This window comes from Protopterus annectens, chromosome 13.part0 (genome assembly GCF_019279795.1).
Source record: "Protopterus annectens isolate FY-2018-M chromosome 13.part0, PAN1.0, whole genome shotgun sequence".
NCBI classification, from domain to species: domain Eukaryota; kingdom Metazoa; phylum Chordata; order Ceratodontiformes; family Protopteridae; genus Protopterus; species Protopterus annectens.
In genome coordinates this window covers 415,383,425-415,408,049 of record NC_056747.1, presented here as the reverse complement: position 1 = coordinate 415,408,049, position 24,625 = coordinate 415,383,425, and the positions used below count along the sequence as shown (strand labels likewise).

Here is a 24,625-nt window from a genome sequence, read left to right as displayed (position 1 = left end):
GCAGAGGAGGGAGTAATAATGGAAAATGCCATCCTCATGGCAGAGGGGGTCTGCAACACCAGGGTGACAGATCACTTCTCTGGTCAACCCTACCAGCACTCCTGAAAGGAGGCCTGACTGTCCTGGTCTGGAGGCAGTCTGTGGTCGCTTATTGTACCCAGACGTCTGGCACGATGCAACAAACAGCTGGGTACAAACTTATTTCCAGATGGTATTTCATACCGTTCTCCACTCCATCCCCACCCGCAAGGAGAATCCCGGACGTTCCACCCGGTTACAGGGAACAAGCAATTATAGAGGTCCGCAAGTTGCTAGAAAGTCATCCAGCCCTCCCAGCAGACCAAAGAGGATCCGGAACTTACTCCAGATTATTTTTCGTTCCAAAGAAAGCAAGGGACTTGGAGACCCATTTTGGACCTCTGCAGACTCCAGTATTAAGAAAGAGAAGTTCTGGGTGGTCACGCTACAGTTTATACTTCCCTTTTTAAGGAAAGTCAATTGGATGTGCTCAATAGATCTCAAGGATGCATAATGCCACATAAAAATGGCCAGGCCATCCAGAGATCACCTGCGTTTCTGGCTGGGAGCCAATCCTTATCAATTTCAAGCCCTGCCCTTTGGTCTTGCTACAGCCCCCAGAGTGTTCACCAAATGCATGGCAGTGGTCACGGCTCACCTGAGGCATCTAGGATTCCAGGTGTTTCCATACCCAGACGATTAGCTCCTTAACCTCCACCACCAGGCATCAGCTGATGCAGCAAGGGAATACACTCTGCAATCACTTTGGCATTAGTCAACTCAGAAAAGTTTGCCTTGTCGCCATCGCAGCATATCATTTTTATAGGGCAGAGTTGGACACTTCAACCACCACTGTACGACTACCAGTAGTCTTTCTCCTTCGCCAGCATGTCAGCTCATTGGTATTGAAAGACAGAGCACCAGCCGCAGAAGTTCTAAAAGTTTTGGGTTTGATGGCTGCAGCGATCTTGGCCATACAGTTAGCAAGGATGCATATGCAGATTCTTCAATGGCTGCTGTTCACTCAATGGTCTTATCAGGAACTTCCAATGAATCGCACTATTTTAATTACGAACGCGTGCGAGAGAGACCTCCAGTGGTGGTTGACGTCTCCATGTAACCATAGGACACCCCTTTGTACTACCCCATCCAATAGCCACTGTGACCACGGACGCTTCCCTGATAGGGTGGGGGGAGGGGCATTTTCAGGGAAAGACTGGCCAAGGCACATGGATCAAGAGTCACATCTGCTTATCAGTGTTCTGGAAATGAGAGCAGCACTTTTGGCGCTGCAGTACTTCCAGGTCTCTTCCCCTAGGAACGATTGCAGTTAGACTGTCAGTTTGGTACTTGAACAAGCAGGGGGGGGGCGGATCTTACCCCCTTTGCTGAGAAGCCCTCAGTTTGGCAGTGGGCTGTATCCTCCCAGTGCTTTCTGTTGGCAGCGCCCATCCCAGGGAGATCCAACGTGATAGCAGACAAACTGAGCAGGGTAGTCTTGTTGCACAAGTGGTCCCTCAAGAAAGCGATTGCAGACAGGATTTTCTGCAAATGGGACCAGCCTTGCTGCAATCTTTTTGCCAGTCGCATCAACACGAAATGCAGAAGCTACTTGCCATTATTCCCCCCTCCTGGAGAACCCCCGAGAGATGCACTCATACACAATTGGCCCCCGGGCCTCCTCTATGCATTCCCTCCTATTTTGTTGATATCCAGATTTCTACAGAAAGCAAAATCACTGGGGAAGGACCATCATCTCTTGGAGGATCCATGGATTCTGGACCCAGTTCTGGACCTTCTGACATATCCATCAAGGAACCTCCATTCTTCCTTGCAGTCACTGAAGCTAACAGCTTGGCTGCTCCAGTTCCCCTCATAGCCAGGCTTCATAACTTTTCCAATGAGACAAAACAGATTCTTTAATCTTTCCATAAGCTGTCCACCAGAAGATTATATCTTAGTAAGTGGAAGAGATGATTTTCCATATATGCTGCTGATTGAACATTGATCCTTATCAAGCACGCTTGGCGTCCATATTGGAATTCTTGACTATTATCTTTAATAAAGGAGCGGCAGCCGCAACAGTTTGGGTCCAGTTGGCTGCTATATCCAAGTTTCATCTCTGAGCTGATTGGATAAGCATAATGTCCAAGTTGTCCAAGGCCTTTCTCAAAGGAACCTTTCACATGACGCCTCCAGTGAAAACTCCTTATTCTCTTTGGAATCTAAATTTTATGCTGCCTCTTATAATTCTTCCCCCATTTGAACCAGCCTCATCTTATCTCTAATTTTTATCGTGGAAAATCATATTTCTGGCAGCTATTACTTCTACCCGCAGAGTATCAGTAGCTTTATCAGCCCTCCTTATTTGATTTTTCATGCTGATAGAGTATCTTGTAGGACAAACCCCTCCTTTTTGCCCAAAGTTTGTTCAGAATCTAATATCAACCAAGTCATTGAGTTACCAGTCTTCCCTAACCATTCCAATAAATTGGAATATATGCTGCACAAGCTTGACGTTCAGACAGCTCAGATTTTATTTGGACAGAACAAAAGATATCAGGAAGTCAGACCAGCTCTGTTCTCTGAAGCTAGAAAAGGTAGACCAGTGGCTAAAACAACGCTTTCTAAATGGCTGATTGTATCCCCTTTGTTTATTCAGCTGGTAAAATGCCCTTACTGCAGAAGATTAAAGCTCACTCAACCAGAGCAGTTTCTACATCTTCTGCATTCCAAGCCAAATTGCCTCTAACATTTGTGCTGCAGCCACTTGGTCTAAACCTCCTACCTTTATCACTCATTACAAAGTTGATGAGGCCTCCAGGGACAGGGCTTCTTTTGGGTCTACGGTCCTGAAGAATGTACTCCCGTGAGCCACCGGAGATTGAGGGTGCTAGGGACGCTACCCATCAGTAAAGAATGAACGTCTAGCTTGAACAACTTCAAATTAAGTAGTTATGTACTCACCTTAACGTTCCATGCGAGTTCCATCTCGCCTTCATTTTTACGTCCCACCCTTCTTCCCCCACGTGGCTGATAGTTGACCTAGAGGTTGGTCTCATTCTGGTTGCTCAGTTTTTCCTCTGCATGGGAGGGATAGTCCAATTACATGACTATAGTACATGCAGCAAACGAGATCTGAGGTCATTCCAGCAGTGCATCGTGGGATAAGGGGCTTGATCTCGAGCTACTGGTAAACCTCGAGCTTTGCAAATGGCCACATCAGAGCCAATCGGTGAAGAATGAAAGCGAGATGGAACAACACATGGAATGTTATGGTGAGTACATAACTTCTTTGAATGTGTGTTGCTTTATGCTGGCCAGCAGACCATTTACCTTTCTCCCAGTTACCTGCTGGTGTGTGCCGATGGTCCTTTTTTGGTATGGGGGTATGACACTACCTCTGGAGCTATTGCATTACCCATTCTAGATACTGGAGAACCAAACCCTTGGATGCAGGAGAGGTCCAAGCTAAGAGTCCCCTTGCCAGGCATAATGTTTACTACTCTAGTGTAGTTCATATTAAGAAGAAATAAACCACCTCAAAATATTCAGGTTATTTGGAGGATGTGGTTCCCTTAGCTAAGGGTGTGTTACATTTGGCTGATCTTTAAGGCTATGTTCCTATTCAGAATGACTATGGGAGACTGTCTTCTCTGGAGATGGTCTACCACCACAGTTTTTGATGGGAACTCTGCAGACAGTAGTGAGGGTTAAGTTCATCCAGTCTGATCCTTCGGAAGGTGGACATGTTCAAAAACCCAAGCAAATGTTCACCCTTCCCCAGATCCTAGCTAGGTTTAGAGATGTTTGACTGGAAGCAATCTAGGGTTATGCCAGAGATTGGCAGTTTGATCCTAATGAGGAGATTCCAAATGTGTTGGCTGTTCTTCCTCTGTTACTGGCCTTGGAGGTCTGTAAAACTGCATGTAAAACTACTTTGGCTAGTGAACCACTGCCTAATAAGGCTGTCAGGAAATGCAAGAAGTTTGCTGTTATCTTGGAGCTCTTGCTCCTTTGTCAGCTGACCCAACTGTGATTTCTCCAGCTGCCAGCTATAACAAGAGACCCTTGACTACTATCTCAACACCATCGGATAAATTGGCAAGTGGTTAAAATCTCTGGTGGAAAAAGGTGGCTCAGTCTAGTTAATTTTAGTCTTTTAGAATATAAAATTAAGGCTTCACATGGAAATTTTACATTGCAGTGTGCTTACAGTTTATATATTATTTTGCTGCGTCTTTGCCTGCTGAACAGAAGCGTTTCATTGAGTATTTCTAATGTGACTCAAGTTTTGAAACCTACTTTGAAGGTGCTGACCATTTCTAGAAATGCAGCTATTTCTGTTGTATTGCGAAGGTATGCTCTGTTACATAATCAGAATGTTTGAGTATTAAAAAAATAAAATTTTCAATGCTCTAACTTTTTTTGGATTTGTCTGATCCTGCTGCATTTCACATTCCCAAACCATAGGATGATAGAGGTGCATTGATGCATAGGGGATGTCTGTAATGTTTCATATTACCAGGTTCTCCCCACAAAAAAAATCTAGTCTAACAAGAATCAGGGTACCAAGAGGAAATGGCAGGAGAATAATGCTTCCATGCCAAATGAAAGGGGTTCATTTCCCCAAAAAAATCCTTCTGCTAAAGAGTGACTGTCAGACTCTGGACATCTGTCCTTTCTACCCTTTCCCCTTCTCCCAGGCTTTCGCTCAACCTAGTATTGTGTTCTCAAATAGTCTTCAAGTACAGGGTGGGTGGTGGTTCAGTGAAGATTCCCTTGATAGTGGACAGGAAAATCCTCTACCCTTCATGGAAATCATCCTGCACTTGCCAAACAAGACAAGTCTGTTTTTTACCAGTACTCTTACAAGTTTCAGGCAGGGGTTGAAGAATCAATTTCTGCACCACAAAATCAAGGATTTTACTCCACTATCATTTTTTGGTACCCAAAAGGAGTTATTGTGGAGACCTCCCTCTCTCCCCCTCTTTATTGGTCAGTCAACACCACAGTTGTGGTCCCTGAACATACAAGGGGTACACAGTCCAACCCCTTTAGTTGGCTGCTAGTTATTCCCTGAGAGCTAGTCTTGTGTTCCGACTCTTCAGGTGTCCTACAGTCTGTTGGAGCAAAACGGTGACAGCTAAGCAGATCCACGATGGATCATTACGAATGGAAATTTAAGGCAGAGGTCTGCTTGGATTTGATCAGGTGTGGGGAGCACTTGAGCACTTCAAATAATTGTTTGCCTACTTCCAAAAAAGTTGGGGAATTCTGTTCAAGGCATCCTTGGAACCATGGTTGGAGGACAGAAGCATTCTCATTCCCATGGAAGGAAATGTTCATTTATGCTCTTCCGATACCCAAGGTACTACTGAACATTTCGAAGAAATTGCCAACTGTCATTGTGGTAACTCCCTATTGTTTCAGGAAAAGTTGGCTTCCCCTTTTTAATGAAATTGGCAAAGGACAATTATCACAAGTTTACCTACACTCTGGATATGCTTATGCAGTGTCAGGGGTGATTGGTGCACCCTAATTTAAAACCATTTCTATTCTGTCTTGCTACCTTTTAGGCACTTTTTTCATAAGGATGTGCAACCGGTATTGGAGGCAAGAAAACCTGCAGCTAACCCTCTGGTTTTGTAATGTGTGAGCTATGTAAGAATGGCTTATCTTGTGCATCTTGCAGCCATCTGTTTGCCTGCTCATGGATTCCTGTCATTTTTGTGGTCAAACAGCTTATGAAAGCAGTGTTGCACTTTACCCACTCAAAAGCAAATTCCTCCTCCTTTGGAATCTCAAGTTTGTTTTTGAAAAATTGACCTGGTGTCCTTTTTGAACCTGCTGTTCAGGCTGATTCTAGTTCATAACTTAGAAAACTAGTTTGCTTATTGCTCTGAATTCATGAGAGCTTGCAGCTCAGAGACATGCCTTGCTGGTGTGCCAGCCTTACCTGATTTTTCACAAGGACAGGATTGTTTTGTGCACTAATTACTTTCATGCCAAACATTTCTAAATTTAGCCAGACTCAAGTCATCAATCCCCCAAACCTAAAAACAAGGAATAGCAGATTCTGCATATGTTGGATGTACATGGGCAGCTCCGATACCATCTTAAACGAACTAAGCACCTTGGGAAAGCCACCGTTGGTTTATTTCCTATTGTGGCATTGAGGGGTCATTCTCTAAGTTGTGATTGCTTGTTGATTGTCCTCTACTACTGTTTTGTGATGCTCACAGCTGTTCCAGGCATGGTTAAAGCACATTCCACTAGAGTCTTATCCTCTTTGACATGTATTAAAGGAGTGGGTTCTAGAAGCATTTTAGTGTAAACAATCTGAGCCTCTCATTACTAAAATTTGTGCTCTTAAGTTAGAGCAAGCTTTGTGAGGGCCATTCTTCAGGGGTTCCTGACTCCTTATTCCTCTTCCTCTCAGGTAGGGTAAGCTTTGGGAATTTACCCAGAGCCCCTGAGACGGTGTGAATAATGAACATAGTACAGTAACACAAGTCCTACTTCCCTGCAACAGTCTGTTTGCATTTCACACTGCCTTAGTGGTAGCACCTACACACCATCCCTCTTATTTTATATATAGTCCAATGGTATTAAACCTTGTTTGGCTTTGTTTTGGTATTTAGTTGGTTTCAGACCATTCTTGCTTCTGTACCTTGGTGCCAAGTAGAACCAAAAGCCTGAACTGATGTCTACTATTAGATGAGTAGAACATGTACAACTGTACTTTATCCACGCCTGCTGTAAGGTAGAAGGGATTTAAGGTACCTAGGTGGGGTCAAGGTCTGTTGAAGCTGTTAGATTTTTTCATGAGGTTTTGTTTTCGGACAACTTTTTGTAGTGATACTGGCAAAGACCATTTTCAAGGTGTGCCATCTTTAGTTCCGCACTTGGTGATTGATGTCAAACAGATGAGGAGCAGCGCCATGAGTTTTGATTAGTGTGTGCTTTTTCTGTAGTATTTGCTGAGCTGTTTGCTGGTTTCCACTTGCATTCACTTTGAGGCCAACATGCATACATACCAGTTTATCCCTTTTGGTTACTGGGTTTTGGCCTATACTTGACATCCTACTATTTTTTTTTTTCCTGCAAGGACTGTGGTATACCCATTAAATCCTCAAGGAAAAAAAACTTTTTTTTCTGGTAAAATCATCCTTTGCTGCATAAGCTCTGGAAATGTAAATCTTGTTTCTCAAATCTACTGGGAGCAGTTAGTCAGCCGAAGAAGGGAGACATGTCTAGGAATGGTGCATTACACTACCTTTTTGATTTTTGTCCCATGAGTAGTTTCCCATTCTCAGTCTGACTGAAATGGTATTCATTCCGCATTAATGAGTATGTTAATCCTGTTCTTTAATGTAGGGTTAGAGGAGTTGCTAGTTATTTTTAGGCTAACATTGCTTTTGCATAACAGTGCTTGGATGTTTAACTGGCAGTTGGTGAGAAATCTGAGGGGAAGTGACCTCTCATCCTGGCTTCTTGAGCCATTCAACCTGCTAATGGCTTTTAAGCTGGGGATTTAATACAGCAGTAGTGTAGCCGTGGGATTTAATACGGCAGTAGTGTAGCCGTTTTTGGTTAATCTGTTATTATTGGTAAATTTGTTTTAAGATTGCTATAATGGGTTTTGTATGCAATTTGGCTTTCCACTTTTCTTAATTGGCTTTGTACTGTGCAAGCATATCTGCTCTTTATAGTGTGTGATACTGTCATCCACTGGACTTAACATGTTGGCTTATATTTTCTTATTTTCAGGACAGAATGGGCCCGAATGTAAACACTGTAAGGATAACCCAAAGAAGAATTGCAGGATGTGTGCTTGCCATGTGTGTGGTGGGAAAGGTGATCCTGACAAACAGTTGTTGTGTGACGAATGTGACATGGCATTCCATACCTACTGCCTTGATCCGCCACTCACTGAAATCCCTGATGATGATGACTGGTAAGTAGCTCCTTGAAGGCTTTTTAGTGATCTTAGAGCAGCATGTCCTTAACTGATTCTTCACACGCCCTTTAAACTTTATTCTTGCCTTTTTGTAGGTACTGTCCAGATTGTAGGAATGACACTTCTGAGGTAGTCCTGGCTGGTGAGAAATTAAAAGAAAGCAAAAAGAAAGCAAAAATGGCATCTGCCAGTTCTGCTTCCCAGAGGGACTGGGGCAAGGTAACTTTTACATAAAAGCTTTGGTATTTGAGATGAATGGTAGACCATGCCATGACCTGTGTTAATGATTTTGTAGTAGTAGGTTTAGTTTCTTACTGTTTGGCTCACTACTTAGCAGAGTGACTTGTAATATTTACACCAGCAGAGTACTATAGATTTGCTAAGAAAAGCCTGGTCAAAACGCACTCTGCTCGTGTTCTTTATGGCATCCCCTTGCCCATGGCTCTATGCTTACCAACACCCGTGTCTTCCTAGGGCACATCATCTCAGTAAAACCTGCTTTTACTGGAGTGTGAGACAAGTAGGCTTATAGCGGCAGGCTGTTGCATTCTCCACTTAATGCTGCTGAACACAGCAGGTTAAAAAGAGAAGTTTCACCATCTAGAAATGTTATAACCGAGTAGGAGGGAGATCTAACTTAGGATACCAAACTCTTCCCTGTTTGAGATAGCAGCCATTTTAAGTCACTGCTGGGTGATCTGTCCTTTCATGAAATGTTCATGATGAGGAAGCACTTGGAACAAGAGAAGTAAAGAAATGTCTGATGCAAAGAGAATATATTGCAGTTCTCTCTGTTCTTGTGAATTTTGGAATCCAATTCTAAATCCTTACTCTCAAATGGTATGATTTGGTTTAGTTCAATATACCCAGTCTTTTTTATAAGAGACCCTTTTTAGGCCTGCTTCTGTGGTTACAGTGGAGTATAGCAAATTGGTGTCTTCTCCTAATAAGGAAGACTGAGAGCTAAATAGATTTAGAAAATTGTCACCTTGGCCTTCATAGCTATTAATGGACATGCATTCATGACCAAACACCAAGGCTGCCATTTAAAAAAAATGCATAATTCAAGCTTTGAGGATTTTAAAAATTAAATTCTGAAGTCAAAAATTGTGAGGGATCGCCTGTTTGACTTGAGTGGAGAAATGCACAGTGCCAGTATGATGCATTTGCTGTAGCATTCAGGGCACCCTCTACTGGGGCATCATGCTTATCTGAGGATCCAGCCAGTCATTTAATACATAAGAAGAGTTGCTCAATTTATCTCCTGGCGAAGAATTGTTTAGGAACCCAGCATCTTCATGATGTCAGAACTGCAGAGTTATGGAAATGGAAAAGATGTTCAACCTCCCGTGCCCGGGTGTAGTACAAATTATCCCTCAAAGTTCTAGCCTTTCTACAGACATTGGAAATGAGGCTTAACGGTCAAAGAATAAGGTGGTGTGGAGGTTGGGGGGGGGGGGTGAGGAAAGGAAGGGAATACAGAGGAGGAAGGGAAGGAAGAAAACTGCAGCGACATTCATAAGCCATGCATAATCCCAACTTTTACACTTAGTAGACTTTCTCAAATTTAACCATTTATTGATGTATGGGCTGGGGCACAAGAATTGTGTGGATGTTACTGGAGCTCTGTGAGCCATTTTCAAATGGCCTTTCAAAAAAAAAAAAAAACTTTGGCAAGTTAGTTGTAGGTGAGCTATGGCTGTGTCTTGCTGAACAGCATCTGGTCATAAATACTGATTCAAATATTTATCTGAGAGCTTACACTGTAACTTCCTATCTTTAGGTGCTCACTCTTTTTGGTTTTTAGTGTCCCTGTGCTTTTGGACTATTTTAAAGAATGTAGAATTGTGCCAGTGTTAAACATTTCCTAGAATAGTAAAGGTGAAATTTTTAATGCATCTTTAGATGTTTTACACCCACTGGTTGTCAGGCCATCAGGTCTGGTTGCTTTGCCTTCCACAGAAGTGTGATGGTATAGGTGTGACTCCCAAGTGATATAGGCTGTTTACCTAACTAAAATCTTGGGAACACTGAAGACCTATTTAACTTTTTTTTTTTTTTCAGTGTATGCATGTGCATTCATTTGGTTTTGTTTACTAATTGCTAGGGTGAAAAAATATAGGCCCGCATAAAAATGCTGAAAAACCTAACCACTATTTGAACATTGTTCTGTCGTGATTTTTATTGCTGGAGTATTGGTTTTCAACTGCTTTCTAAACTGGAAAAGTAACATGTTTACCATTTAGGGTCCATGCCTGTAAACCTTTTCTTGAATTGCCCTTGCCAGATGTTTTTTTAACATTCATTACTTTTTCCTTGGTGTATATATTTTTAATCTGATCCGACCCCTGTTTGAGTATTTGGGTCCAAGGCCCCTTGGCATTGAGGGGTCAGTGCCGATGGCACCTTGTACCTTGATGCCAGCCATTACCCTGAGCGGCTCTGATCTGACTTGATGTTCATCGTGCATACAGCTGCAGTCATAACAGATGGGTTCTCCTGCCGTCAGGCGGGTCCTCGGTCGGCCGAATTCCAAAGTCTAGGTCCAGCGTCGGTTGTCGCTTCTTCCCTGACGTCAGTGCGACAGGGGTATAAAGGAACCAGCCAACGCCATTTTCTTCAGTCTTTCTTGCCGCGCGGTGCCCGAAGCAGAAGCAGTTCGCAAGTGCCGGTCTGCCAGCTCCTGAAATTACGAAATTTGGATACCGAAGTCTTCTTAAAAGCTAAGTACCCCGTTGGGGAAACTTTTCTTGCTTCAGACCGATGTCAGACAAAGTTAATAATTGTATTTCTTGTGGGAAGCAAATACCGCATAAGGATTTCCATTCCCTCTGTATACCTTGTTTAGGCCCAGACCACGACGTCTGTCTGTCGCTTTTGTGCTACATTCAACAAACGCACTATTAAGCGTCGGGCGGAGTTCGCCCAGCATTATTTTGGGAAAGCATTTAACTATACTATGTCGTCGGATACTCCGACTCCGGTTTTGTCTAAAAACGCAAAGACAAGGACAGACACACGAGGCCCGCGGGCTCTACCGACACCACGCCAAAGCCGACTACACGTGGTCCGGTTCTCAGTGAGGCGCCTACGCAGCCCCTGATTACAGACTACACTCCTTTGACGGTGTCTCCTGTGCCCGAGGCTGCGGGCTCCTCAGCCCACACCCCGACTACAGATACCGAAGCCACTCTTGGCGTTGAAACTCAGAATGTGGACAGGTCCACATCCACTCAAGGTGTCTTCAGACCTTCCTCTTCTTTCTCCAAGGCTTTCACAAAGTCTAAAGCAACCATACACTCCGAGACCAGCTACACAGGGCCCATCTCCAGGCCCCATGCCTAAGAAACAGATGCTTAAAATGGCTGAGGATTTAATTACTCTAATCAGAGGTTCTCCGCCCCCACCGGACAAAAGGCCCAGAGTGGAGGAAGATTCCCCCTCCTCTGATCAGGGCTCCATTATTTCAGAGCACTCTGAGGAACATTCTTACTCCCCTTTTGAAGACTCTGATGCGGTGGAGTCCATCCCTTCTGTATCCCCCCTGAGGATTTCTCATTTGGGGAAACTTTGCATACCTTAAAGGAATACTTCCACTGGGAAGGCCAGGATTATTCAGATTCCAAGAAAAGGCTAAGGGAATTTCTCTTACCTCAACATAGACCTCTGGCTATACCTCCTGTCTTGGTCATCCTAGATGATGATTACTCGGAGGCCTGCCTTAACCCGGACTATACCTCCAGCTCCAGTTAAGCCTGACAGGTACTACAGGGTTCCTGACTCACACCAATTTCTTTACAAAAGCCATACTGCTGACCCAGAAACCATCTCACAGGGCCCCAAGGGAGTTAAGGCCTCCATTGCCAAAAATCCATTACCTTCCGAGAGAGATTCCAGATCCTTAGAAAGGTGGGGGAAAAGGTATATACCTCTGCTACCTTATCCATGAGGGCCTTAAACTGTCAGTTTCATATGCTAAAATACCAACAGTTTTTGTCATCACAATTGAAGAGTAAAATGTCACAACCTGAACAACCAGACTTGGAGTTGCAGGATTTGATGCGTAGTGCAGAACAAGTGGGTAAGCATACCTTACAATATGGTTTTGATGCTCTACAGGCCTCAAGTAGAGCTGCTGTTACAGGATCAGTCATACGTAGGCATGCCTGGCTCAAGGAACAAGCCTTGCCTGATCGTGTCAAAGCTAAATTACTAGACGCCCCTCTTCAAAAGGATGTATTTGGTGCTAATGCTGAGGAGGTATTAAGGAAAATGGAGGAAAAGGATAAATCAATGCAAACTGTGAAAGAATTTCTACAGGTTCAACCCCCACGTTTTAGTAGAAATTGGCCTTCCAAAAACTGGTCCTTTCCTGCCACAGACAGACCCCAAAGAGGCAGATACAGGCACTCGAGGGGCAGAGGACAATCCCAAGGATCGTATAGAGGCAGACGATGGCAAGCTCCTACACAGAGGTGGTGAGGACAACTCACAATCCTTCAGAAAGCAAACCCAATGACTTCCCCTTCGCATGCCAACCAGGTTTCAAATGGCAGCCCCCTTAGGAGGAAAGCTGGCATTATTTTCAAAAAATTGGCATGTCACAAAGGACAAATGGATCCTGGACATTATAAACAGAGGCTACAAATTCCATTTTCACACCCTTCCAAAAATGAGAGGCATGCCAAACCTGCCGCACAATCAAAGGGCAGAGGCACAAAAACAAATTTCAGATCTCATAAACATGAAAGCTATTCAGGAGGTATCTACGCACGAACAAGGTCAAGGTTTTTATTCCAGACTATTCTGGTGCCAAGGAAGGGAAAAGATTGGAGACCTATTATGGATCTATCCATCCTAAACGCATTTCTACTCGTACCAGAATTTAAGATGCTCACTCTACAGCAACTTCTTCCCATGCTGGGCAAGGGGTCTTGGCTGGTAACACTGGACCTCAAGGAGGCATACCTGCATGTCCCAATCAGACAAAATTGCAGAAGGTACCTCATATTTCTTGCAGGTTCAACCCATTATCAATTCTCTGCATTGCCCTTTGGCTTATCTACTGCGCCCAGAGTATTCACGAAATGCCTGGCATCAGTAATTGCCTACTGCAGAATTCAAGGGATACAAATATACCCCTATTTGGACTGCCTGATCCAAGCAGACAGCAAGCATATTCTTCTGAAACATCTGGCTTATGTAATAATGTTATTGAAATCTCTGGGATACACAGTCAACAAAAAGAAATCAAGGCTAATACCCTCTCGGAAGATAATTTTCCTGGGTGCCAATTTGGACACAAACACCCAGATGGCCTACCTCACGCCAGAGAAGCAGGGGCAACTAATACAATACTTTAGAACACTAGCAAATTGCACCAGGCTGACTGCAAGGAAAATCCTGCAGGCTCTGGGATTCATGGCATCTTGCATCTTACTAATCCCATGTGCAAAGCTGCATATGAGGAAACTACAATGGTACCTGAAAAACATATGGTCTCAACACAGCAACAGTTTGGAAACAATAATACCACTAATTCCATGTCTGCAAAAGAAATTTCTGTGGTGGGCTCAAGCATGTCAAACAAACATAGGTCTTCCATTCACCAAGCCTCAAGCAAATCAAGTCATCACAACAGACGCCTCTGACTACGCCTGGGGGGCGCACATGACAGATCTGTGCATTCAGGGCAAATCGTCCCAAAAAGAAAAGCACCTTCACATCAATCAAAAAGAAATGCTAGCAGTAATAAATGCTATTATAGCTTTCAAGGACCTTCTACAACTAGGCCAATTATTGATAAGAACAGACAACACCACAGTTATGTGGTACATAAACAAACAGGGAGGAACACGTTCTTACCCCCTATGCAGACTGGCCACGTCACTTTGGAACATGGCCATGGACTTACAAATGGAACTACAAGCACAGTACTTGCCAGGCAAGGAAAACACGCTGGCAGACAACCTAAGCAGGAATATGACAGATCCACACGAATTGAGATTGCATCCAAAAGTTTTTACAAAAATAATCCAAGAATGGGGAAGGCCAGACATAGATCTCTTTGCCTCCCACAAGAATCACCAATTGACAAAATTCTGCTCCAGGATCTTCCATCCAAAGGCCTGGAGAGTGGACGCTCTTTCTTTCAGTTGGACATCTATGACAGTTTGTCTTCCCTCCTCTTCCTCTGCTGCCCAAAGTTCTATTAAAGACCAAAGCAGACAGACCAAAGATGATTCTCATTGCTCCGGACTGGCCAAGGCAACACTGGTACCCACTCCTGAGGAGCCTGACTCATTCCCCACCATGGACCCTGCCTCTAATGCCTCTTCTGACTCAGCACAGTTTCAAAACTCTTCACAGCCAGCTAAAAACACTCAATCTAGCCGCATGGAAGATTCCTCAGCATCTCAACAGGCCCTACTCTACAAGGAGGTGCAGGATGTCATTTTGGAGGCCAGAAGGCCATCAACTAGAAAAGCTTACTCTGCAAAATGGAAACGTTTTTGTGTCTGGAATGAGAAAAAGGGCCAGGATCCTGGAAAACTGAATTTACCTCAAATACTACAATATTTGGCTGAACTGCTAAGCAGTGGACTTTCTTTCTCCTCCATCAAAATACATGCCTCAGCCATTTCTGCAGAATACAACACTGATCCACCTTTATTCTCTCACCCTCTCAAGACAGTTCCTCAGAGGGGCTAAGAATTTAAGGCCTCCAAGGAAGCAACCAATACCTGCTTGGGATCTTAATTTCATCCTGGAAAAATTGACCTTGCCTCCCTTTGAGCCAGCTGCCTCATCAGATTTGCAATATTTGTCCTGGAAAACAGCTTTCCTTCTAGCTATCACCTCAGCTCGTAGAGTTTCAGAATTACAGGCTGTCATGGCCTTTTATCTTCCATCAGGACAGAGTTTCCTTACGAACCAATCCGTCCTTTATGCCTAAAGTGGTATCCAGGGTAGCTTTAAATCAGGCCATACATTTACCTACTTTTTATCCTAATCCTCAAAACAAAGGGGAGAGATTACTACATTCCTTGGACATCCACAGACAGCTGCGGTATTATTTGGACAGAACAAAGCCTTTCAGAAAATCAGAACAGCTCCTTGTGGCCTATGCAGTAGGAGCTCAAGGGAAGCCAATTTCCAAACAGACAATCTCAAAATGGATAGCCCACTCATACGCTTTTGCTATTCCTTTCATGGCAAAACTGTTCCTACAGGCATTAGAACTCATTCCACCAGGGCCACAGCCACCTCTGCAGCCTTCCTCAGAGGAGTTCCTACCGAGGATATTTTGGAAGCAGCCACTTGGAGTTCTGTGCATACCTTCTCCAAGCACTACAACCTACCATTATACTCCAAATCTAGAGCAGGCTTTGCCACGGCAGTCTTGCAGGGCATTTTGGCTCCTCCTAGTTCCAACTAATGCCTACCACCCCTTTCTTAGCTTTGGGATTCTACCCATCTGTTATGACTGCAGCTGTATGCACGATGAACATAGTACAGTTTTGTACCTACCATAAATGTAGATGTTGGAGTGCTGATACAGCTGCAGTCCAGGTTTCCCTCCCTCCTTCCCCTCTTGAGACAGGCCTATAGGCTAACACATCCTCATACAACCTGATTGGGGGTTTCATTTATGATGTATTTGCTTGCAACTACTGTATTTTGATTATATAGCACTGCATTATCACACAAAGTTACTATCCCCTTCCTTCTGGGGACACCTGATATCTGGGGCAAGAAAAACTGAAGAAAATGGTGTCTGCTGGTTCCTTTATACCCCTGTCGCACTGACGTCAGGGAGGAAGCGACTACAACTGACGCCGGACCTAGACTTTGGAATTCGGCCGACCGAGGACCCGCCTGACGGCAGGAGAACCCATCTGTTATGACTGCAGCTGTATTAGCACTCTAACATCTACATTTATGGTAGGTACAAAACTGTACTTTTGGAGCCAAGACCTCTGCACTGGGTCCAACATGGTGGGTGTCGGCACCAAGTTTTTCAGAGCTGACTGGTCTGTTAAGAAGCTCTGCACCTGGATGTTTGCACCAGTTCACCCGTTGGATCAGAGGGTGACGGACCTGGTCACTGTTCCCTTTCCTGGGGTTTGTTCTGCATTTGACGTGGCTGAGCAGGTTCTCTTGGTTCCATTGAGACCCTTGATGCTTCTGTCTTAGAGTCCACCCTGGCTCCCTCTGTATCTGGTCCAGATTCTGCTATCCTGGTCCCTCAGGGACAGCCTGCTGCCTCTCTCCCCAGGGAGTCCCCCCACGGGAACCGATTGGTTTTGAATCCTCCCCAGAGAATGCCCCTGGGGAGGTTCCTCAAAAATACACATGCAAAAGAAGGTACCTAAACTCCCTGCCAGAGTCCCTCATGGAAGACATGATTTTGGAGGAAGGGGGGGGTACCCCCACTCACCCCCTGAAGATGTCTGACTACTTTTAGTTAAGTACAGTCATATTATATATGCATTTTTAATTCATATCTTTAGATATATTTTTGTAACACCTTTACAAAATATTTTTAACATATTTAATATATTGTATTAACATATTGTATTAATGTATGTTTTTAGTAATCACCAGATGTACAGGTTATATATCATAATACCATACTATAACAGAACACTTGCCCTCTGTTATCATTCTGATCAGAGCAAGTGTGTAGCCCTTTAAATCACAGTAAAATCTGGCGCCAAAATGCATTTAAAAAGCCTTATTTTATGTGAAAACCTGGTTCTGAGGAAGTCTGCTATGTTGCAGATGAAAGCGCTTAACCAGATTTACAGTTTGTTGTACTACAGTTACTTTGTGGAGTCCGTTTCACTGTTGATTATTTATTCTATGTTTAAATAAAACGAAAGAAAGATTTTCCTGGTGTCCGAGCCGTGGTGGATTCGTTTGACTGATCTCATCATCTGGGCTTATTTTACACCCCCTGAAGATGTCTGACATCATGGAGGTCCTTGGTCAGTGAGGGGGTAGTCTGCCCTGAAACCCAACCTGGACGAGTCTGTTCCTGGAGGCATTCGGCATAGGACGCACTAAATCTTAGGTGTCCCCTCCCACAGATCCTCTGGTGGATCGGATTACATCTCTGGCGTGGAAGGAGCCAGACACGGTAACTTATCCCCAAAGCCTGGATAAAATACTTGGTGCACCATCAGACAGAACCCATTGGACCAAGGATTCCCGGTTATCATGGTGATGGCAGTAGCCACCAAATAGCTCACGCAGGAGAGCTCCACAGTCTGTCCACCTGACTGAGTCCAGGATGATGGACTGTTTTGGGAAGTATGCTTCAGCCACGTTCTCGGTAGTGCTCTGAACTACATGGCACATGTAGTCAGACTTCAGCGGGACTTAAAGATGTTGCAGAGTCTACCCCTGGGTCCATGTTGGCCGTGGATTAAAAAGGTTTTCTCCTCCCAGATAGCCACCCTCACTTCGATTGTCAACACTTTTTTTTTTTTTTTTTTTAATGCGGCTTCTCATGCTACCGAGGGCACCACTAGAGCTGCCGGGACAGGCATTTCCATCAGGCATCACACCTGGCTCCAACTTTTACTTCTCGGAGCTCTTTAAAGCGTCTTTTTTACTAATGTCCCATATGATTCCCCTCCTTGGAAAGTCTGTGTGACCCTCTCTAGTCCAAAGCGAGAAAGACTGGAAGACTCTTGCCAGTGAAATCCACTTCTCCTCAACAAACCTATTCAAGGGATCAGCGAGGGGCAAATATGTGGTTCCAGAAATCTCATGTCTTCTCTCAAAATGCTCCAGACTCTCCTTCCCTCAGACGGTGGGGGATTTGACGCCACCCCTGAGGCAGAGAGGGGGCTCTAGAAATCAGTGGTCTTGATTAATTCTTGGATAGCCCCTCAGGGCTGCTGCGGGTCTAACTGACTGCTCGTCTCAGGAGGCAGTCAGGGGCAGACTTTCGCTACACCTAGCAGCCTGGGAGTCTGTCACAAAACGATTGTTGGGTGTTGCAAGTCCTATCCAGAGGATTTTCAGTCCCCTTCAAGCACTTCCCCCTCCCAGACACTTCGCAGGCGTTCCAATTGCCAAGCTGCTAGAAAAATGAGCCATCTTGCTCATCTTCCCAAACCAGTTCAGATTACACATCTATTCCAGATTCTTTAGTGCCATAGAAGACTGGGGAACTTGAGACCCATTCTGGATCTTTCCACCTTAATCCTGTCTGTTGCAAAGACAAAGTTCTGGATGGTCACTCTCCAATCGAGCCTGCCCTTCCTGCAGGAGAATGCATGGATGTGCTCAGTTGACCTCCAGGACGTGTACTACCACATCAAAATGGACAGATGCTCTCTGAGGTTCCTCCGCTTCTGGCTGGAGGCCAATCAGTTCAGAGAGCTGCCCTTTGGTCTCACCACAGCCCCCGGGCTGTTCACCAAAGTGATGGCAGTAGTAGCAGCTCAGCTGCAGGGCTTCCCAGTCTTCCGCTATCTGGACAATTGGCTACTTTTTGCCTCTTCCAGGCATCAACTTTGTCGAGCCAGGGATTCCCTTCAAATAGCCCACCAGTTGGGCATAACCATAAATCTCAACAAATCCCTACTAACTCCGGTTCATGTTCTGGATTTCATTGGAGCTCTGTTGGATACTATTCAGACCCAAGGTATTTTTAACCTCAGACATAATACAGTCACTAAAACCTATTCTATGTATCCTTCAAACTCAGTCACCAACAGCAGAATTGGTCTTACAGGCGTTTGGGTCTGGTGGCCATGATTACACTCGTGCCCACGGCCCGGTTGCACAGGAGTATTTCAATGGACCATTGTAGTTCAGTGGTCCCTGCTAGACCTACCGTTTTCCCACTCTATTCGCATATCTCTGACATGCAGGGATTCTCTTCTATAGTGGATTTGATCCCAGGATCTTGGTTGCCCCTTTATTCTTCTTGCCCTTCAACCAGACACCTTTCTGCTCGGGTGGGGGAGGCATTCCTTGGGAAGGACAGTCCAAGGCGCATGGTCTTCCCACGAGAATCTATTGCATATCTATGTCCTGGAGATGAGGGCGTTGCTCCTAGTGTTGCAAGCTCTCCTTGCCCATCTTCCTCTAGGGACAATTGCCATTCAGACCGTCAATATGTCTGTAGTCTGGTACATAAACAACCAGGGGAGAACCAGGTCTTGTCCCCCGTCTTGAAGCCATGAGTGTGGGGGAGTGGGCGATCTCCACCAACTGTTTTCTGGTGGCAACGCACATTCCGGGGAGGTCCTGCATCCTTGCAGACAGGCTCAGCAGGTCTATCCTGACTCCTTGCGAGTGGTCTCTGAATCCTTCAGTAGCAAAACAAATCTTTCTAAAGAGGGTCAGCCTTGCTGTGGTCTCTTCGCCTCTCCTTCCAACACCAAGTGCAGCAGGTTTTCACTCTGAACCCCCCAAAGGGGGAAGCCCCCAGAGGCGCTTTGGTTCATGCTTGGCCCTCCAGTCTTCTGTATGTTTAGTCTCTTCCCTCTGATCCCGAAATTCCTTTAGAAAGCTCGCAGGCTGCAGAGCTGTGTCATCCTCATTGCCCCATTCTGGCCTCGCCTAGTCTGGTAACCTTCTCTGTGGTCTCGTTTTGTGACACCCCCCCCCCCCCCCTGGACATTATATCCAGATCTCATCCCTCAGGATCCCTCACCCAGAGAGTCTGAAGCTCGCTGCTTGGCTGCTCCAGTTCCCATGATAGGACTGAGGGTAGTCTTCACCAGTCTTATTTGCAGCTCATAAATCTTCTACCAGGGAGGTTTATTCCAGCAAGTGGAAGCGTTTCTCTATTTGGGCAGCTCAGCGTGATCTAGATCCCTTTACTACCTAAATTCTGGCTGTTCTAGAATTTTTGGCAAGCAGTTTTTCATCAGTGCGCCAGTTCTTCTGCAGTTAAGGTCCAACTGGCAGCTGTATCCACCTTTCATGTAGGTGACGGCATGGCTTCTTTTAAGCTTTGCAAAGCCTTTCTGAAGGGTATTTTTTTGCTTCGGCCACCAATTAAGGACCCAACACCTCCTTGGGATCTTACACTGGTTCTGCAAGCTCTTGTCTCTTCCCCTTTCGAACCTGCAGCCTCAGTAGATCTACAATTCTTGTCATGGAAAATTGCTTTCCTGATTGCCATATCGGCCAAAAGGGTTTTGGAACTTCAGACATTATCTGTCAGACTGCCTTGTATGATTTTTCATAAAGACTGGGTGTCTTTGCGCACTATAATCCCTCTTTTCTTCCCAAAGTGACCTCTGAATCAAACGTTAATCAGGTAATCTCCCCGTTTTCTTTCTGAATTTTCAGAATAACTGGGTATAAATTGCACTTGTGTTCATAGACTACTCTAAGCCCTTTTTAGGATTTTTAGGATAACCTGTATCGAAGGTCACTATTGCTCATTGGATTTTTCTGTGTATTATCCTGGCATATTCAACTAGGTTTACCCCTGCCAGAACATGTTGAGGTGCATTTGACTAGATGACTAGATCTATTACAACTGCCTTCTGGTCCAAAGTTTCATTGGGTGACATTTGTTCTGCGGCTACTTGGGCATCTTCACATACTTCCACTTCGTACTACAAGTTGGACATTCTAACCAGGAACAGGGCGTCCTCTGGCTCCACCATGCTCCAGAATATCCTTCCATGAGCTCCTCCCAGGTGGTTGGTAGCTGGGGACTGTCCCACAGGTTGAACAAATGAAGACAACTTCAGATAAAGAAGTTACATACTTACCATAACGTTCCATCTGAGTTGTTGCTCTTCATTATTTTCAACTATCCCTCCCTCCTTCCCCCTGCCTTAAGTGGGCTGTGTGGTCTGGTCAGAAGAGATGGACAACCACGTTAGCATACCTTTTTGTTATCCTCCTCACACTTCTGGAGGGATAAGGTCTTGGGTCAGGTCGGGATGTTATGGATAGTGGCAAACTCAATCTGAAGGGAGGAGGGAGACTGGTATGGGTAGAGGAGGAGCTTGGAGCTAGGAATCAGATGCTGGAATGTGGCAGTCAGGTCCGTCATAGATCCAAGTACCTACAGGTCGAAGACAAATGAAGAGCAACAACTTGGATGGAACATTATGGTGAGTACATAACTCTTTCTAAAATACTCACTAAAAGGACTCAAGGAACAGCTTTCAGTTTAATTCCCCAATGCCTGTAATGCTTTACTACAGGACTACAGGCCATAACATGAATTCTGCCCCCCCCCCCCTTTATTTTACTTGAATGACTTTTAGGGATAACTTTCACTTATACTTGAATTCTCTCTTGTAAATAGCTACTTTTAAAGTGGCTCTCCTGTTCAGAAAATGATACTTTGTAGATATGATACTTCATTGTAGGAGGCTAGTACGTAATTAAGCTATTAAATACTTGCCCGTTATGAGTTAAACTCGTCAGGCAGTTATTTCATTGTTTTGTTTTTAATCCTCAATTTGCTTTCTAGCTCATTGAAGTCTCGTATCTTTGCATTAAATGTCTAAGCTTTTAACTTTTTTGCCACAAGTAGTCTTCTCCCAGAGTCACCCTTGAAAAGTGGCTTTGGCTTAACCATATGCATAGCTATTAGTCATGGTAATTTTGTTGGTTTCTGCAACTTTCTGAATAGTTTTAAAATGTATGCATCTAATACAGTGGAGATGGAAAAGCCAGCTGATATTTTGATTGAATGGTGTGTATACTAGTCTCTCTAGAGGCTTAAGCAAATAGTCCATTCAGCAGAAAGTATGCACTGTTTGAATAAACATTGTGCTTGCAAAAACAGCCATGTGGAGGTAGCTCTACATTAAGATTATTCCATTCTGTGAATAGATTTTGATGTGAACATGTTTCATATTCTGTAGGGCATGGCATGCGTAGGCCGGACGAGAGAGTGCACAATTGTCCCTTCTAATCACTATGGTCCTGTACCTGGGATTCCAGTTGGCACCATGTGGAAATTCAGAGTGCAGGTATTGTATAAACATTTTTATTTAGAATCTGAAAAACTTTGGTTGGGGATTCTTCCAAGCTGTAACTTTTTGTAAGCCTGCACACTTTCACAATATTGACTGCTGTATTTCACATGCATCTGCAGGGTGAGGCTTTCATTTGATTATTTTGAATAATAGAATGCACAGTCTTGATGTTGAAACACACTTGTACCAGTTTTTTTTGGATAAATACTACACAAAGTGTAGAGTGCTAGAACAATTGAGGTTTAGCATGCCGGTGGATGTTGGTCTTTGGTTAGACTTTAAGTAGTCTGGAACACCAGATATGGTTTGATTGTCAAGGAACTAAATATTCCTTTTGTTGAAAAGACTAATTTGTGTTCAACTAAATGTATTCATATTTTTAATAGCGGTGTTAAGGGGCTAGGTACTCTTCCAGCTTGATGAAATGCCCTTGAAAACCAACAATGGAGATGTTCTTCGTGTTTCACTGTTGCAGTCATTACATTTGGTTTATATGCTTGCAGGTAGCCCTCAGTCTGCCTGATTATCTAAGTCTTGGGTCTTGCATCGGTTGCTGTCTGATCTTCCATGCCGTCAGGTAGTCAGGGGTATAAAGCATGCGGCCGACGCCATTACATCAAATCTTTCTTGCCGTGCAGTGCCCAAAGCAGAAGCAGTTCGTAAGTGCCGGTTGGCCGACTCCTGAAATTTTTGTTTTCGAGTTTCAGATTCGAAGTCTTTGAAAAAGCTAAGTACCCCATTGGTGATCCTTTTTCTTGCTCTAAACTGATTGTCAGTAAAAGTTAACAATTGTATTAATTATGGAATGCAAATACCTCAAAGATTTTCATTCGTACTGCATTCCTTGCTTAGGCCCAGACCAGGACTTCCCTCGTTGTCGGTTTTGTGCCTTATTCAATCTTTGAACTATTCATCGTCTGTTCATTTTTGCATCTAACTATTTTGTTACTCAGTTCAATTGTCCAGATATGGTTTCGGTAAGCCATCAGACTACCAACATTCTGAAAAAACATAAAGATAAAGACAGACCGACCGCATAGGTCCAAAGCTGCCGACGACTCTTCTGTTAAGCTAGTCGCCAGTACTCAGTGAGATGCTTTCACAGCCCCTGATACCCGCTACTTCAGATTCACAGGCCTCTACTGAGACCCATTCGGTGTCCGGTATGCCTCAAGATGCTTTGATTATGGAACCTGCAGATATCTCTACCTTGGATGGGTTTGGAGCCGCTGTGCAGGCACCGGCTTCTGAGGATGTATTCAGGCCTACTGACTTGCATATCAAATCAACGCCATCTTCAAGGCCTAGAACTTGATCCACGCCTAGAAAACTGGCACCCAGACCGCATGGTCAGGCCCCAATGCCTAAAAAACAAATAAGAATGGCTGAAGAACTTATTACTCTAATCAGGGGAAGCCACCCTTCTCCCTCTAAGAGACCTAGATTTGATTTTCCTTCTGATTCTTCTGATCAGGATTGTGAAATTTCTTTCTCTTCTGATGACCAGGATTTGCCCTTATTTACCCATGAGGATTCTGATGCAGAGGACCCCATTCCCTTCGCTTCTCCTCCAGAAAATTTCTCTTTTGGTGTAACTGCATACTCTTAAGGAGCATTTCCGTTGGGAAAGCCAGGATTACTCTGACTCCAAAAAGAGGCTTAGGGAATTCTTACTCTACCTCAACACAGGCCTTTGGCTATCCCTCCTGTACTGAACATTGGAGATGCCGTCTTGGAATCTTGCTTGGCCCCAGACACTTTACCTCTGGCTCCTAGGAAACCTGACCAGTATTAGAGTACCTGTTCTCTCTAAGAATCCAACTACGGATCCAGAGACCATTTCACAAGGACCCAAAAGCATTAAGGCTACTACTGCCCAAAACCCTGCCCCCTTTGATAGAGATTCCAGGGCCCTGGACAGATGGGGTAAGAAGGTATACAGTTATGCTACTTTGGCCATTAGGGCCTTAAACTGCCAGTTTCATATGTTGAAGTATTGGCGTATTATTGGATTACTTAAACAGAAAATGATGATTCCTGACTGTGCTGAAAATAAAGAATTACAGGTTTTAATGCATTCTGCTGAACATGTTAGTAAACATACTTTGCAATGTGGTTTTGATTCCTTGGGCATCTTGCAGGCTGTTGTCACTGGGTCTGTACTTAAAAGGCATGCTTGGCTCAGGAGCAAACTTTGCCAGATCATGTTAAAGCTAAATTACTGGATGCTCCCTTAAACCAAGACTGCCTGTTTGTCAACAAAGCAGTAGTAATACTTAAAAAGATGGAAGGAAAATTAAATCTGTGCAAACTGTTAGATTTCCTGCAACTACAGCCTCTCAGATTTGGTAGGCACTGGCCTTCTATGAATTGGTCCTTTACTGTCTCTTCCAGGCCTTCTCGGTACAAACCCAGGATCAGCAGAACACCCAGGTGTCAGTCTCAAGGTACTCGCAGGCCTAAGCAGTGGGGGGCTCCCACTTCCAAAGCTGGACAGTTACACCCCCTATGGTAAACTGTCACAATGACTTAACCTTAAACCTTCCAAGCCCTGCTCAACTGACTCTTCCTTTAGGGGGAAAGATCGCCCTGCATACAAAAAGAGAGCTCATTACCCAAGACAAATGGGTTTTAAATAGTTTCCCAAGGATACAGACTCCACTTTCAC

At 44.4% G+C, this 24,625-nt stretch overlaps 1 protein-coding gene across 2 annotated transcripts in view; it reads left to right on the top strand.

The window, feature by feature from the left end:
• The window catches only part of UHRF1 (ubiquitin like with PHD and ring finger domains 1), a 565,933-nt gene that overhangs the window by 244,702 nt on the left and 296,606 nt on the right, over positions 1–24,625 (top strand). For both annotated transcript variants that reach the window (XM_044054049.1, XM_044054048.1), the window contains exons 7-9: positions 7,792–7,978; positions 8,077–8,200; positions 21,844–21,951. In XM_044054049.1, coding sequence (XP_043909984.1) covers positions 7,792–7,978; positions 8,077–8,200; positions 21,844–21,951 — 419 coding nt within the window. The remainder of the gene's footprint in view (positions 1–7,791; positions 7,979–8,076; positions 8,201–21,843; positions 21,952–24,625) is intronic.